At 41.0% G+C, this 17,071-nt stretch overlaps 1 protein-coding gene across 5 annotated transcripts in view; it reads right to left on the reverse strand.

Moving 5' to 3' along the window:
• The window catches only part of eps15l1a (epidermal growth factor receptor pathway substrate 15-like 1a), a 48,034-nt gene extending 31,486 nt beyond the window's left edge, over positions 1-16,548 (reverse strand). For 4 of the 5 annotated variants that reach the window (XM_017701254.2, XM_017701255.2, XM_017701253.2 and 1 more), the window contains exons 1-15: positions 16,474-16,548; positions 14,275-14,316; positions 12,280-12,369; positions 12,063-12,110; positions 11,624-11,719; positions 11,442-11,504; positions 10,860-10,985; positions 10,673-10,732; positions 9,688-9,930; positions 7,772-7,929; positions 6,446-6,596; positions 5,020-5,082; positions 3,195-3,280; positions 485-517; positions 253-325 (exon numbers count right to left, since the gene is read on the reverse strand). In XM_017701254.2, the coding sequence (XP_017556743.1) occupies positions 253-325; positions 485-517; positions 3,195-3,280; positions 5,020-5,082; positions 6,446-6,596; positions 7,772-7,929; positions 9,688-9,930; positions 10,673-10,732; positions 10,860-10,985; positions 11,442-11,504; positions 11,624-11,719; positions 12,063-12,110; positions 12,280-12,369; positions 14,275-14,316; positions 16,474-16,500 (1,359 nt within the window). In that variant the 5' untranslated portion in view covers positions 16,501-16,548. The remainder of the gene's footprint in view (positions 1-252; positions 326-484; positions 518-3,194; positions 3,281-5,019; positions 5,083-6,445; positions 6,597-7,771; positions 7,930-9,687; positions 9,931-10,672; positions 10,733-10,859; positions 10,986-11,441; positions 11,505-11,623; positions 11,720-12,062; positions 12,111-12,279; positions 12,370-14,274; positions 14,317-16,473) is intronic. The other variant, XM_017701256.2, reaches the window with a different exon arrangement.
• Positions 16,549-17,071: the final 523 nt, after the last annotated feature.

A 17,071-nucleotide genomic window follows, 5' to 3' on the forward strand; every position in this document is an offset into this window, starting at 1 on the left:
AGAGCGTACAGTCCCACAGCGAACTGCTCTGAGCCGCAGACCCTTACATACTCAGCCAGCGCGTCTTCCCATCTGTACCACAAATTGCAGTCTTATAAATAGTGACACCGCAAGATTCCTAGTCTTTGCAAAATCATTGCCGGTGACCAAAAACCGTGACACTGTCTTCAGGTGCGAGAGCGCGTCAGACTTTAGTCTTTCAGGAGTCTTCTCAAAGTCTTCTAGTGTATGCTTAGCATAAGGCTCTTTTACCTGGACTTCAGTAGTTTTGTGTCTGATGGCCTCCTCTGCTTCTCTAATGTCTTGCTCCAGCGTGTATTTCTCCCTGATAACCACAGACATGACAGCACAGAGAGACAGAAAGCAGGAGAGAGTCCTTATCAGCCAGTGCAGAGAAAGTGCAGATCCAATCGTCCAAAGGAGCCTCCTCCACACAAACACCATCACAGAAACTAAAACCAAAAGAGCTGAAAGAGAGTTTTACCTGAGCATGTCCCAGTGAGTAAAAGCAAGTGTGCTGTGGCAGCATGAAGAGTAAGTGATGAGAACATAAGATTTCATAAAATACACAAGTTAAAGGAAGGCGGGCAGAGGAGGTGAAGATGAGGCTACGTTCGGCAGTGAGAGGGAGACACTCAGCCACCACCAGGAGCAGGAGAGCTGCTTTACCTTTCCTTTAGCCTTTCATGTGCGCATTTTAGCGGCAGCTTTCTTTTATCTCCGAACATCTACAAAGCAACCAGTTAGGAAAGGGACACACTCACTGTGGGCTTGAGGAGGACACTAAACAATAAACTGGAAACACGTGAGAGGGCAGGAGGAGGCATGATCTGGCGTTTTTTTACCACGAAGACAGACAAACCTAATGTTCACAGACAACAGACAGACATAAACAAAAACACTTAAGCTGGCAGGATACTTCAAACAACTAAGCAGCTAAAGAAAACGAATCCTCCGCCAAACGTTGTGAGTCTACTCAAAAGGTATTGTACGTCTCAGTACTGCAAAAAGGCCACTTCGTACAGTGGACCAGACGCAGTCAGGGGGAGGGGTCTCCGATGACTGCAAGTTCTGTACAGTAAACAGCACCCACTCCACCGTATGAACACATATTTCCGGCTTTAATGTGAAGCAAACTAAAACATCTTAAGGTGCAGTAGGAGGGTCACCTGGTATGATTGGTATGTTTCATGCTTTGTATTAACATCTAGAAAGACTTAGGTACATATTACAGGCATTGTACCTCTGCCTTCTACGCTGTTCAATCCCCACCTGGGTAAACACCCTACACTATACCAATAAGAGTCCTTGGGCAAGACTCCTAACACCACCTTCGCCTTCCTGTGTAAAAATGATCAAATTGTAAGTCGCTCTGGATCAGAGCGTCAGCCAAATGCTGTAAATGTAAATAATGGTGACTTATCATGTCCTATCATGAGGTGGCAATCTGCCGCATTTCACTGTAATATTACATTCAAAATAAGCAAGTGGACAAATTAGGCATTGGCATTTCAGTCAAACCTGACATGGGCACGCTTCATGCATTGTTAAAACCTATTCAGACCCAACCAAAAAGGAATCCATTGTTTTACTAAAATATTACATACAAATTCTTTAATTCTTTAGCAAGATGTTGAAAAAGAAATTTGTCCTCTTTGGGTCTCCATCAGTTCTCTTTGCCACCTTGGTGACAATCAGTTGTGAAGCATCATCAGAGGCTTACGGTCATGTAGACGTTTGAGCGCCCCTGGCCACACGGCATGTTCTGTTGATTTCCCAAGGCTGGGCGTTCACTACACGACTTTTAAAATCTTAACAGATTTCTTGTCCTGAGTGAGCTCACACTAAACGACAGGGCGTAGAGAGAGTATAACACACATAGGTTTCAGCTACAAAGAACAAACTCCTAGATCTGCTCAGATCACATCGCACAAATAAAGCTGAACTTACTGGACCTGCTTCTATGAGCAGCGAAACCCAACACAAAACCAGGGTTTAATATGGGGTTGAAAAAACGCTGATACAGACAGAGCCGGAGAAATATTTCACTACAAGCTGGCAGCTGCGCTGAAATTCTAAAGAGAGTGCTTTGACGTCTGGATCCAACATTATAAACATGATATCGGCTCTTATCTGCCTGTGTTTTACTTGCAGATCCTCCGTCTCCACTCTGCTGCTCAGGCGGTGTACGTAGATGTCCCTCCGCCTTTTTCTCAGAGAAAATCTCTGACCTTCTCACACTGCAGGACTCGTGAATGTTTTGAGTTGTGAGTATCAAATGGAGGGTCTCTGATCACTATAGAGCTTGATGAGGGGGCTAAAGATTCACTCGTTTCTTTTCTCACACTACCAGATCATCCGCACCGCCACCTGATCCTGATTGAGCTCACAACCTGGAAAATGACCTCAGATTGTGAAAATCTGTCACAAGAGGCAAATTCGGGCTTAAAATCAGGCAAAAAAGCGTGTAGTGTAGGCCCAGCCTAAGTAAAACCAAGTCAGCACAGCCCCTGCAGAAAACACACTTCTGCACATTTTAACGTACAATTACTGTTTATTTGCTGAACTTGAATATAATTTTGCATTGTGCAAAAGTTCTTGGACATTTTAAGTTCCTCACACATTAAACGACACATTAAATAGAAACCATGGAGTAAAATTTGCAGCAAAATGTCACATTTACATTTGTTTCCTTTATAGCGTATTTTACTTATTTTTCGCTTAGAAAATCAACAAAACATGTATGACTAGCTTGTTCAAACTTTCGCATATGACTGTACTTCTATCATGGTTGATGCGTTGATACATCACTACATCGCCCAGGTATTATGCATGTTAATATTATATTAGTACTGCCTAAAATACACAGATAAATGACTAAATCAACCAACCCCCTTTTATACCAGCGATCAAACTTTTTTTTATTCATAACACTACACAATAAATATTCTTCTAAGGATACTACTTGTATAGAAAATTTATGTGGAACTAGTTTATTTCTAATTTGAACTAACGTCAAAATAAGTTTGCTTCACAGTTATAGCAGGTTTGCAACTTGAAACCACTGTGAGGGCTTTTTAAAACTCAAAAGTTGCGTAATCTTAAAGGAATGACGGTGTACTTCATGTGACTGTGCCAGCTATAATCTAATCGTGGCTCTAGATAAGAAAAAGCTGAAGATAATGTAAACATACCTCTGCAGCTGAGCAATCTCCTGACTGATATCATCCAGTTCCTTGATTCCAGTGAATTCACCGGACCCCACGGAGCTGGAGCTGTCCTGAAGAGTGTAAAACATACACACAAACGGCTCAGCCTTACTGCTTCCCTGAGGCACACACCACCACAGTGCCACGCAAACAGAAGGGCAGAAGAACACACAAGAAGCCACCACGATAGGAGAAGAGACCGTACAAGGTGCTCGGGCTTCACCCCCACGTTCCACACACTGGGAAGGCAAGGCACATCACCATTCACAGCACCCACTGGGCTCTCACAAATGCTTTTCAGGACATCTCTGCTAATAGGCCACCAAAAGCATTTGCTCATAGTTTTTTTTTAGGTGCAAATTTTACATACCCATAACTTGTACATTATTGCCTGATATAAGCGAGACACATCAGCAGCATTGAATACGAAAAAGAAAAATGTTTGGTGAGATTACTGCCCTTGTATACATTCTCAATGAGTTCAGCTCTTGAGCTCTTGCAGATTTAGCAATTAAGATTTAGTGCTAAACGCAAGAGAAGAACAAATGAAGAAAGTGTTTTGTTTCGCATTTTAACAACTGACGATTATTAGGGGTGGGAAACATAATCGATTCTTCGATGAATCACAACTGCCTCCTGAAAGACTTAAACCTGAAAGAGTTAAACCACAAAACATTAAATTTTATATAGGCTTTGCGTTTCCCCTACTATAAAATAAATCTTTCTTTTTTTTAAACGAATTTAGTCGTCTCCAATTCCACCCGCTAGTTAGGACTGCCCCAATCACACAATACTACCAATGCTAGGAGGGTGAAGACTAACAGAGGTTTCCTCCAAGACCTGTGAAGCAACACCGCATCTTTACGAACTGCCGCTCACGCACCATCACTGGACAGCTGAACGTGCTCAGAGGAAAACGTCAACCGCCAGATCTGTTGTGTCAACTAACAGACGCCTGCGCAGACTAGCATCGCGGTCCAGTGATGGGGGGCCAGAGAGCGAGGCCAGTTGTGCTCTCTTGGGCATCACTCTTAAGACGGTTGAGCCACACCGGAGCGCCCCCTAACGTAAAATAAATCTTGTAAAGTAGGATACTTTGGTACAGCCCAACTTTCTGCCATAGTTTTTTTATTTAAATGAAATATTTCATTAGTACCTAACATTTTTTATAAAACATTCTTATGATATATTGCTGCTGTTGGAACAAAATGCTGTATCTCGAAAATACTAACTTTATAGGAGACGGAAAAAACATATTTCACTTTGAATGTAAGTCAATGGAACCAGACATTTTTCCAAATCATGTTGAGCTGTTTCTTTTGGTTTGCATACAATATAAATGACTACAGGTGGTTTAAAATGATGTCAAAAACTGAGAAACATCAAAAATGGATATGTGAGCTTGTGTTTCAACAGCAGCGATATACTGTATATAATTTGTTACACAAAGAACAAAAAGATCAAACAAAAGTGTAGTTCATTTTTTCACATTCAACATTTTAGTAAACAGTAGATGTGGACAAAGTTAGGCTACATTCAACTTCAACTAAGTTAACAGCACCTGCTCATAACAAATACGGTAGAAAATCACAATGTAGGCTACATCTTCCCCAAATCTCAATAAAATCGATTGTGTTCAAAGTGCCTCAAGATTCCCACCCCTAACGTTTATCGCAACTAGCATTAATTCTATTATCAACTGTTAATAAGCCTGACTTTCAAATAAAATAGGACATTATGCACATGCAGCAAAACAAAAAGCCAAGAAAAATGGAGAAATCAGAAGGAGCAAAGCAGAAGCTGGACTCACTCTGCGCATCTCAGTCAGGGCTGCCATCTCGGACCCTACAGGCGTCATGTACCCCGACAGATTCTGCAAGAAAAAAAAGATTTTAACACCAAGTGGGACCAGTGGCTGTTATAGTGTAGTGGGTAATACTGTGTGGCAGAGGGCAAGAACTACACGCTAATCCAATAAGAGTCTTGCCCAAAGACACCAAGCGCTGCATTCACCTGCCTCTGTAACAGGATTCAGTTGTAAGTTCAATAGGATTAGTGTGTCTGTCAAATGTAAAGTGAGAAAAATCCACGTAAACAATATGGCTTATTATACACACATCCGTTTTAGGACCTTAGATCAGGAGTGTGTAGCTACAGTGTAGGATTCTCCCCACTGTACCACACCAGACTAACCCATTAGCTCATTTTTATGCACTTCATAAGATGTTAAAACACTGTCTGCCAAAATTGAAGTTTAAGCATTTTAATCCCCCCCCCCCCCCCCTCCCCCAGTACAGTTATTTTGGATCATTTTTGTGGCCTGTTTAAATTGACACAGTTGGTGTGGTCAAATTATGCACAAAAAATACTATTTACCTCAGACAAAACTCCCACAGCCCTGCTAACACACAGGTATTACAGCATAATCTCAAAGTAGAGATGGCACCAACCTGATTTCAGGTATTGGAATCAGGCCAATATCAGCAGAAAATGCTGGATGAGATATCAGAAGGAACAAATAATGAATTCCACGAAACCTGTAACAAATCCATCCTGAAGCAGCCTGCACCCACACATGCTAGCTGCGTAGTTCTTCATGTGGGACAGTAGTTTGAGTTGTTTTAACACAAACTACTTTTAGGTGTTTATCTTAAGAGATGTGCTTTAATTAAACAAGATGAGCAGCTTTTAAAAAAGACATATTAGATATTGGCTGATATTCAAGGTTTCGATATCAGTATAGGAAAGAAGTGCCATCTCTACTAACAAGCAGCTTTATAGTACATAATACGCTGTAAAGTTATATTAATTTACATAATGATGCCTTTATCAAATTAAAGTTAAAGTGATACTTTTTTGATCCCACAACTGGGGAAATTCCACCTCCGCATTTAACCCATCCGTGAAGTGAAACACCACATACACACTAGTGAATACACACACACTAGGGGGCAGTGAGCACACTTGCCCGGAGCGGTGGGCAGCCCTATCCACGGCGCCCGGGGAGCAGTTGGGGGTTAGGTGTCTTGCTCAAGGACACATCAGTCATGAACTGTCGGCCCTGGGGATCGAACCGGCAACCTTCCGGTCACAGGGCCAGATCCCTAACCTCCAGCCCACGACTGGTAAATCACAAAAAAATGTTTTAGGAGCTGTGCTTATTGGTTGAAGAGCTGTTAATACAAACCAATGAAGTTAACTATAAATGCAGGACGTCTTATAATGCTACTACTCACAGGGGTGCCTCTCTCAGATGGTGGGATCATTTCTGGGGTCAGGGCCTGCGGAGGGTCCAAGCCTTTGCTCACTTTCTGCTGGATAAAATGCATGGCCAGAGCAAACTGCTCTCGGGTGAGCTTGCCCATCTGCCGGGTGTCCGCCAAAGCCCTGTATGAACAACATAATAATCATGAATAGACTACAGGTATTTTACAATTGCAAATATTGTTGAATAAAAAGCTCCAAAAGTAAAATTGGCCCAAATCTGATGTTTTCCTTCACATGTGACACAGATGTGTGTCGGTGTGTCAGTGTGAACAGATAAACACACTGAATCTGACACTTTCTACTGCGATTTGAGAAGCTTTCGTATGTGGTACTGAAATCCGATACATCCGATCTGCAGCAATATGACTCGGTCTGAACAGTCAGATCGGAATTCATGCGACTGTTACGTCAATCCAACTCAACATTTGTATAATTTTGTGCTGCTGAGACTTCAAAAAAGAGATTTCAAAAGAAATGGGCGAACACGGCTGTAGGAGAGCGAGGCTGCAGTGTCAGAGAACAGTTAAAAGCCTGAAAGCGACGTTTAAATAATCCAAGGACACAAACCAAAGAAAGTGACCACGCCCTTTTCACAGCAAGCTCCAACACATTCTGGGCAATGAGCCCAGCTGTCAGTCAGTGAAGCTTCATGATGGCTCCTGTGATGCTGGTGAAGGTGAAACTGAACCCTCCGGGGTTCGTTGCCAGTCATGATTGTTTACCTCTGGATGAGCCATGTGAAGCAACATGAAACATTTTTCTTTTTCGCACGTGGGTCAGTTTAGGACCATGAGGTGTTCAAACTGATGTCACATTTAAGGCCACATTTAAAAGATATTGTGAATAGCCAAACAAACAAAAAAAAAATCTGATGTTGGAAGAAAATCGGATTTGGGCCACATTTACCTGTAACATAAGTGGCACATGGAAAAAAACAATGAACACAAATTAAAGGGTTCTTCTAGAGCTCAAACTCAAGCTGTGCCACGACTCATAACTTAAAGAATCAGCACACAGACACACTGTTAATAACTAAAATACTGGTGCAATAACGTTGGGAATATGTACTGAGAGTGACCGATTTGGTAAAATTGAATAGTAGCACCTTTAAGGTGAGTTTCAGGTGAGATGGTTGTCAAGAGCATTTGAAACAACTTTGCAACACCCAAATAAGGCCATGCTACTGTGTGATACTGTGAGACATCCAGAAAGTGGAAGATTAATGAGCATGAAAGACAATAATTTATCAAAACAACTGAAAAAAGACTGCTCTTCCACAGTATCCCATGACTCACCATATATGTGCCAGGATGTTCTGGGAAAGGCCAGACTGCATGAAGATCTCTTTCACTTCTTGACCGCTGACAAAGCCGTCAAGGTCGGCATCCGTTTTCAGGAAGATGTCATCGTAGCGCTGCCTGTCTGCTGCCGGCACCACCCAGTTCACAGAGTGCTGATGTTGACAGGTTTAAAAGGAAAACGCAGAAAACTCAGTAATTATTTAAAGGACTTTTAGCAGTGTGTTCCACACCTTGTTACTGAGCAGTCTTATGTGCAAATGGCCAGTGTGACTGCTGGTTTTCATTCCAACTGAGCAGAGCAATTCATCAATTCATTAAACAAATAGAATCGAGAGTGCTTCTTAGAATTATAACCTAAAGACATACAAGGATATAAAACCAGATAATAATATTGGTTGCAGCCCTACTACAACGCCACTTCCAAAAAAGTTAGGACACCATGCTAAATGTAAACAAAAACAGAACGCAATGATCTGTTTAATTGAAATTAGTACAGAGACACCATATCAAATGCTGAAACTGAGAAATGATGTTTTCTGAAAAACGTACGGCAATTTTTAATTTGATGCCATCAACACGTTTCAAAAAAGTTGGGACAGGCGCAACAAAAGACTAACAAAGTTGTGTAATGCTAAAAAACATCCGGTGGTTAATTCCAAACAGGTTAGTAATATGATTGGAAGTAGAGATGGGGAGGGGTTCACGACAAACTGCGAGGGCAAAAAGTGCAACAATTCAAGAATAACATTTTTCAATGTACAATAACAAAGAACTCTGCGATTTCATCATCTATGTTACATAATAACATTCAAAGATTCAAAGGAATCTCTGTATGCAAGGGACAAATTTGAAAACCAATATAGGCTGACTGTGATCTTTGGGCCCTCAGGCAGCACTGGATTAAAAACAGACATGATTTTGTAGTGGAAATCACTGCACAGACTCTTCTGAAAACCACTGTCTGTGAACACAGCTTGTTGCTGCATCCACAAACACAAATTAAAACTCTAGCATGCAAAGAAGAAACCACATATAAACAGGATCCAGAAATGCTGCCACTTTCTCTGGGCCCAAACTCATTTAAGTTGGACTAAGGCAGAGTTGAAAAGCATCATGTGTGCCGACAAATCAAAACTTTCCCCAAACACTTACAGAGAGCAACACAGTGGTAAACATCCCACCATCCCAACAAGTTACTGCCATCAAACTCAAAATGAGCATATATCTTTCTATAGACACAATTTCAGTTTCAACATTTAATACGATGTTTTGGTACTATTTTCAATATAGGGTTTACATGTTTCATCCATCATTGCATTCTGTTTTTATTTACATTTTGCACAGCGTTTTGAATAGGGTTGTATTATGAAGCACCAAAAGTGCTAATACCACCTCCTTGTGGACAATCTTCAGCCTGACAAACAGTGATTGAATGAGTGAGTTACTAGCCAGAGCTTTGCATCTACAAGGACAAGTTTAATAGGATGTGTTATCATTAAAATTGCATAGTGAATAAAAATGCAACTCTGAACCTGCACATACACATAGCAGGATTTTTCCTTCATACAACACACAAAGCCACCCACCGGAATCATGGAGCCCTTCCTAGCGCCGGGAAACAAAAGCACACCTAAGACTGCTCTGAGCAGGATGGATCAACAGATTATAGCCTACTGACGCAAGCATAACTTTACATTTAAATACATTAAAAAAGGTACGTCATTGCATTTTAACACAACATCTGAGCCACAACATAACATAACAGCTGAGATATGGTGCCTTCCTCTGCTGCATCCTCGACTTTGAGACATGGCTTACTTATATTTGTCCACTTTTCAGAGCCAAGTTTGGTACCATGCCCTGCGATTATCTGAGGCTGTTTTTGGGAGACAGGTTTCAGAGCTGCATACCTGTGTGGACTTTAGAGTGTGTTTTGGAGAGAGGCTTCCAGCACTGTTTAGAGAATTCATGCTGCCGTGGGAGGGTGTGGAGCGTAGACTGTCTTTAGGTGGCGGTGGGCTGCCTGGCAGTACAGGCGCCATTCCAGGCAACGAGCCTGCAGATTTCTTCCTTTTGGATGGAGGAATGAGAGAGGAGGGCAGGACAGAAGGAACTGGCTCTTTCTCCAGGGCGCGGTACACAAGGTGCATAGCCTTGAGGACAAAAAAAAAAAAAAAAGTTAATTAATTAAAGTTAATTAATTTCAAATGAGATCTACAATAAGGGTCTACAACACTCGCTATTGCTTACTCTATGGAAAAGTAGGTTGGTCCTCTCTGGCTGTACATTAGGAAACATCAGAGTTTTGTTTTTTATAAAGGACTTACTGGCCACATGCAATCGTATATCACATCTGTGCTTACTTCTACGCTTGCTCTAGTGACTGAATTACCCTTCAGGTGCCAAGAGCTTTTACTGAACTGGGAAAATCTGCTTTTAGCTACATTACACTTTATTACAGGACACTCTAAAGCTCCACTTGCCAGTGTCACTCAACTCTTTTAAACTTTTAATCTGTAACCACCTCCACTAAGCCTTTATTTTATTTGATCTTAGTTTGCAGCATTTCTTAGTAACTATTTTTTTTTTTACCTAACTCAAACATGGCAGTGCTTACTAGTTTACATTTCATTTTGTCTGTTTTTACTGGTCTGATATGTTCCTATATTTTACCTGTTTATTTCAATGTTTATTACTCTTTTCAATCCCGGTTCTCCGTTCTAATGCTTACCTACACTGTAAATAAGGGTCACCCTTAATGTAATCCGAGTTCAAATAAAGGTTGATTGATTTGCTTCGACTGATACATGACGACATGTCAAATGGAAACGCAAATAGAAACATACAAGAAATGAGTCAAACAATGGGAAGTTTAAAAACATTTTTTCTTCTCACCACTGCAAATTCATCCCTGTCCAAATGTCCGTCTTTATCTATATCACTTAGATCCCAAACCTGGTGAAAAGATGAAGATTTGCTTTTATTCAGACTACATTCACTTACATAATGTACACACAGTAGCTGTTGAAAAATATTTAATGTAATCGTTTCAATAAAGTGGCTAAAAATAGATGCTGTTTACCTTTCCTAAAACATCCACAGGAAGTTTTGAGTTCATAAGAACTGGTTTGACCTTTTCACCAGAGAGCAGTCCATTTACCGGTGCGAGGCTTTCAAAAATACCATCAAACTTGCTCTTCTCCTCAGGCTGAAAACCAGAGAGACAATAAAGTTGAGAGAGAAAAAAATGAACGTCTGGTGGCTCTGATAAGGGCCTGTTAATCAAGAGGGTCCATATGGTGCATTATCTTCAAATAAATATGCACTGCTAACCAATCAAATTATAACAGTATGACATCTGCGGGAGTCGAAGGCTAAAACTGCCTGGTACAGTACAATGTTATCTATACACCAATGTGTGTGTGTGTGTGTGTGTGTGTATGTGTGTGTATATATATATATATATATATATATATATATATATATATATATATATATATATATATATATATATATATATTCACACACACAAACATGATTAAGCATTTTTACAAACAAACGGTAGTTTTATTTCATTTATTTTAGGAAATGCTTCAAATTGCCGCAAAGGCCTGTTACTTGTTTACTGTACATAAATGCATACAAGTTTTGTTAAAGTACTTACCCTAACTGCCCAGTGGCTGTCAGTTGAAGATGCAGCAGTTAATGATGGGCTGCTAGGATCCTTCTGTGATGCAAAAGCATTGTTATGTTTGATTTCTTTACAGATAAAGTTACTGTCATTTGTACACAGTCACATTCTGTTTCTATTTATACCTTTTATACACTGCAATGTTAAACACTTACGAATTTAGGAGGGGGAACAGTGAGGTTTAAATTTGCAAGAGAGACATCCTGACCGCTCTGTGCACAGGCCACAAGTCGCAGAGCAACATAAAATCCCTGTCGATATAAACACAAAGATAAAAATCAGCAAGGATGCCTGATAAGTCAATAACGCAGAGAGTTACGCCTCATGCCTTCCTGCAATGTTTAATGTAATTAGAAATATACATGATGAATTACAAAGTTAGATACATAATGAATTACATTCACATCTGACTGACATTCCGATCCAACAGGTTTGAGACTGAAATTCTGTTTTCCTTTTTTTGTTTTAATGTCAAGAAACAACACGGAAAAAATGTTTTCTTTTTCAGCGAAACAAGATTTCAAACATCAATGAGCCACGTGAAAGAAATGCTGAACTTGACATATTTTTAAAAAAAAAGGCAGTCCACTCTACCTGTTTGTCCAAGAAACCTTTTCCATCTGGATCAGCTAGATCCCAAATCTGTGGGAGGAATGACCAACAAAGCATTTGAAGGACAACAAAAATAAACCATGAGGTAAAAAGAATGGGGTATAAATAGATTGAAGAGTAATGACCCAATGTCTATAACCACATTTATGATTTTGCAAATTCAGAGTTCATGGTTAGACATATTTCCCCATATACTCACCTTTCCCAGAGTGATGTCAGGTAGTCCTGATTTCTTTAAGAATAAGGCAGCCTCTGTGGGTCCTACTCTCCCTGTGTTTCCTGGATCCACCTGATAACATAAACTATCCCGTAACCAATCCTCAAACCAATAAACGTCTAATAAAACGGTAATAAAATTGTATTACACAAATCCAGTAGAGGTGTTATGTGAAGTATATCAGCATTCTTTTTTCCAATGCACTTTTGCACTCTGAACTGATCACAGTACGATTTGAGTATTGTAAAATGTGACATTAGACATATTGACATATTATTCTTGCCTCTCTACAATATAATATATATATATATATATATATATATGTTGCACACTTACACTTATACTGCCAAAAGTATTCAGTCACCCATCCAAATCATTAAATTCAGGTGTTCCAATCACTTCCATGGCCACAGGTGTATAAAACCAAGCCCCTAGGCCTGCAGACTGCTTCTACAAACATTAGTGAAAGAATGGGTCACTCTCAGGAGCTCAGTGAATTCCAGCGTGGTGAATTCCAGCGTGGTGAATTCCAGTCGTGAAATTTTCTCACTACTAAATATTCCACAGTCAACTGTCAGTGGTATTATAACTACGTGGATTGGGTACGACAGCAACTCAGCCACGAAGTGGTCGGCCATGTAAAATGACAGAGCGGTCAGCGGATGCTGAGGGGCATAGTGCGCAGAGGTCGCCAACTTTCTGCAGAGTCAATCACTACAGACCTCCAAACTTCATGTGGCCTTCAGATCAGCTCAAGAACAGCGTATAGAGCTTCATGGAATGGGTTTCCAAGGCCAAGCAGCTGCACCCAAGCCTTACATCACCAAGCGCAATGCAAAGCGTGGAATGCAGTGGTGTAAAGTGCTGCCACTGGACTGTAGAGCAGTGGAGACGAGTTCTCTGGAGTGACTAACCACGCTTCTTCATCTGGCAATTCGATGGACGAGTCTGGGTTTGGCGGTTGCCAGGAGAACGTTTGTCTGACTGCATTTTGCCAAGCATAAAGTTTGGTGGGGGGGGGGGGGGGGGGGGGGGGGTTATGGAGTGGGGTTGTTTTTCAGGAGTTGGGCTCAGCCCCTTAGTTCCAGTGTAAGGAACTCTTAACGCTTCAGCACAAAGAGATTTTGGACAATTTCATGCTCCCAACTTTGTGGGAACAGTTTGGGGACAGCCCCTTCCTGTTCCAACATGACTGCACACCAGTGCACAAAGCAGGTCCATAAAGACCTGGATGAGTTTGGTGTGGAAGAACTTGACTGGCCTGCACAGAGTCCTGACCTCAACCCGACAGAACACCTTTGGGATGAATTAGAGTGGAGACTGTGAGCCAGGCCTTCTCGTCCAACATCAGTGTCTGACCTCACAAATGTGCTTCTGGGAGAATGATCAAAAATTCCAATAAACACACTCCTAAAACCAGTGGAAAGCCTTCCCAGAAGAGCTGAAGCTGTTATAGCTGCAAAGGGTGGGCCAACATCATACTACACGCTGTGGATTAAGAATGGGATGTCACTCTAGTTCATATGCGTGTGAAGGCAGACGAGTGAATACTTCTGGCAATATAGTGTAGGTGTATACACACATACACACTCAAAAATACAGTTGCACCCAGGAGAAATCAACCAACAGGAATGAAACTTTGCTTGTGCTTTCCATTCTAACTCATGCTGTTGTTTTGGTAGCATCCCTTGCAAGTGAAGTGACTCGATAATTTTACTAACACAACACAAGTCAGATACAGTCCTGGAGCACAGGTCTGCCTTCTCCCCATTGTAATGCCCCATTCAGTTTATCAGCTAATTATCAAGACCTTCAGGAGCTAATCAGCTGTGTTAGAGCTGGGAAAACATTAAACACTCCCGTTTTTCAATCTCTGGATTGGCTTAAACCTCACTCCTCCCCCTCTGTATAAAGACTTAGACCCTTGGAAGCAGCAAAAAAAGAGACTGTAAAGTATTTATGGATGTTTTCACTTACCTGTCGATAAAAATTTTCATACACAGGATTCCCACTCGACAGCTGAAAAGAAGTTAGAAGTAGAATTAGGTGACAGCGTTGCTGCAATTTATCTAACTACATTCAAATAAACCAGGCAACAACATGAAAATTCTGTAAACCAACTGAGCTGTTAAAAAAGACCTCTAAAGCCACGTACAATTCTGTTGTTAATGTTTTTTGGCCATATTAGGAGCTCTGGATCTAAACAGGTGAGCCCTGTGAGAAAGCTAAAAGCCTCCAATGTGCCCTGTGGCAAAAATATTCCCAAGCTTACAGTTCTGTCCCATGTACAATTTCCCTCCGAATGTCAATGAATAACCTGAATTCTGAGCTCATTTACTAGTCAGAAATATCAATAATACTACAGCCACACTACAAGCAAGCTAACAATCCAGCATGCTGAAAAGACGTCACTTAAATGTAAGTCTGCTCCTAAACTTCAACACTATTGTAAACCAATTCCAGCTTCTCAAACTGCAGCTACTACTGTCAAAGCAGCTTACCCACCACATTTGACAAAGCTTGCCGTCTTTGGTGACGTTGCTACTCTTATTAGGGTCAATAATATTTCAGGTCCATGAATGTACGGAAAAACCACATCAACCATGGAACATTTCTGTACCACAGGGCATGATAGCAGCTATTGTCTAAAACAGCATTAATTTTTTTCATTGAAAAAACAGCTTAGGCCCAGAGTTCCTCATATGGCCTAAGACGTCGACCAGAAAAAGACAACACAACTCTAGAGTTTTTTTTTCCACAACATGGCTAACTTTTGTTATTACTTTGTTGCATACAAGTCAGTCAATTTTGCTATAATTTCCATAAACTAACAGCATGACACCCATCAACATTTTCATGAATATTTTTCATTCAGACGCCGAACAGAAACAGATTTAGCATTTGTGAAGGATGACAAACACTGTCGGTCAGTTTCCCAGATAAGGAATAAGCATAATCCTAGGACCGCACAACATACTGAATGGAGAGTCTCCTGTGAAAGGAAAAGGACTAGGCATAATACATGGCCATGACATCAACCTCACATTTCCCAAAGGACACAGACAGTCCTTCTACTTAGCGAATTCTCCTACTTTAATGTGCTTCTGCTGACACAGGCTTCCAATTGCGCACACAACCTCTACAATCTCCATTGTAAAGCACTGACCAGTAGCATAGGATGCTTTGGATCAGCTGCACATGAAACTAAGGTCACCATGCCCAACGCCAAGCATATGCTAGTGGGGTATAAAGCCCCCCAGGATTGTGCTACGGAGCAGATCTGCATTCTCCAACCACCACCTTTGCGATGAGCAGAATCATCTGCTAGAGCTAATCATCTTACATCAATACCTGACCTTAATGAAACCCTCTGAACAAACATCTACAGCAGTGTAGGATCTTCCCAGAAGAGCAGAGGGGTGGATACTGCTGCAAATGAGGGACAACCTCCCTGTTAATACCCTTGTTTATCAATAACATCAGTAATCTATCGCTACTGAACTGTGAAATACCCCTAAAACCTGAACGTGTGGCTTCTACTGACCAACCCTGTCAGAAGAAGAAGGAAAACGAGGCAGTAGGTTAATAGGTCCCGTTAGCTCCGCAGAAAACAGCATGCGATTGCACCGCTAGGTTCCAAACTAAACAGTTCCAACATACTGTAAATATGACTTAGCTAAATGACTCTAGCTTTTAAAAGCTGGGCAATACGTTCTCATCCACTCCACCTGAAGTCGCCAAGTTACATTCATTTTCTGTGACCCGCAGTTTGACTGGGAATGCTACGATAAGTAGCTTAGCTAACGGCTGAACTGCACATTATCTTAGATTCTTATCCTAGCAATAAACAACCAGTCATTTGGGGATCTGCCTTGGCCCACAACATTTAAGAGCTGCGGTCGTTACATCGTGTTTACACTTACAGAAGCCGCCACTGTAGTTTTTCCTCCGATTCGCAGAGCTCCGGTTTAGCACCATCGCTAAATAATCTCCATTAGATTAACGTTGACCGTTAGCTGGCCGGCTAACTCCTCGCTAGCTCTGATAAATAAGGGCCGTTCAGTAAATGCCCCTTCGGCAGTGCATCGGTGTGAGTGATCTGTTCGTCGTTACCACAGCAGTGCGCTCGGATAATCGCTTTTTGTGATGGCAGGTGGGTGTTTTAATGTTTATTACCTGAGTGAGGGTGGTGAGCGCTGCCATTTTCCCTGTTGCTCCGGGAACGGATCGGGGCGCCCCGCACTGCGCATGCGCGCCAGATTTGCTTTTCATCAAGGACACTACAATATTATTGTTATTATTATTATTATTATTACCTGGTCTATTCATCGAAAACATTTCGCCACTTTTAGTTCAACCGAAGATGAAACAACCCTTCGCTGGATTTCGACCATGTTCTGATAGAGGTGGGTGATATGGCAAAAATATGATATCACGATATTTTAAGGCATTTTCTCGATACATGATATGTACCACATTGTTTACTTTCCACTCTGAGCTTCATAAGCTGGAACAGACAAACAAACGTGGCATTTAAAAAAATCTATATAAAACCTATTAGCACTGACTTTTTTCAGTGTTTCACACATTGACATGCAGTAAATCAAACTAATTAATAAATCAAACTAATTATGCTCTCTTTGTAGTGAGACATACACATGTCTGTATATTCTGATGTAGATTATCACAATGATGATAAAATATCGGTTTATTGCCAAGCCTTAAAATCTTATGATTTTTTTAATATAGTTTCATTAATATACTGTATGTTTTT

The sequence above is a fragment of the Pygocentrus nattereri genome, chromosome 15, assembly GCF_015220715.1.
Source record: "Pygocentrus nattereri isolate fPygNat1 chromosome 15, fPygNat1.pri, whole genome shotgun sequence".
Classification (NCBI taxonomy): domain Eukaryota; kingdom Metazoa; phylum Chordata; class Actinopteri; order Characiformes; family Serrasalmidae; genus Pygocentrus; species Pygocentrus nattereri.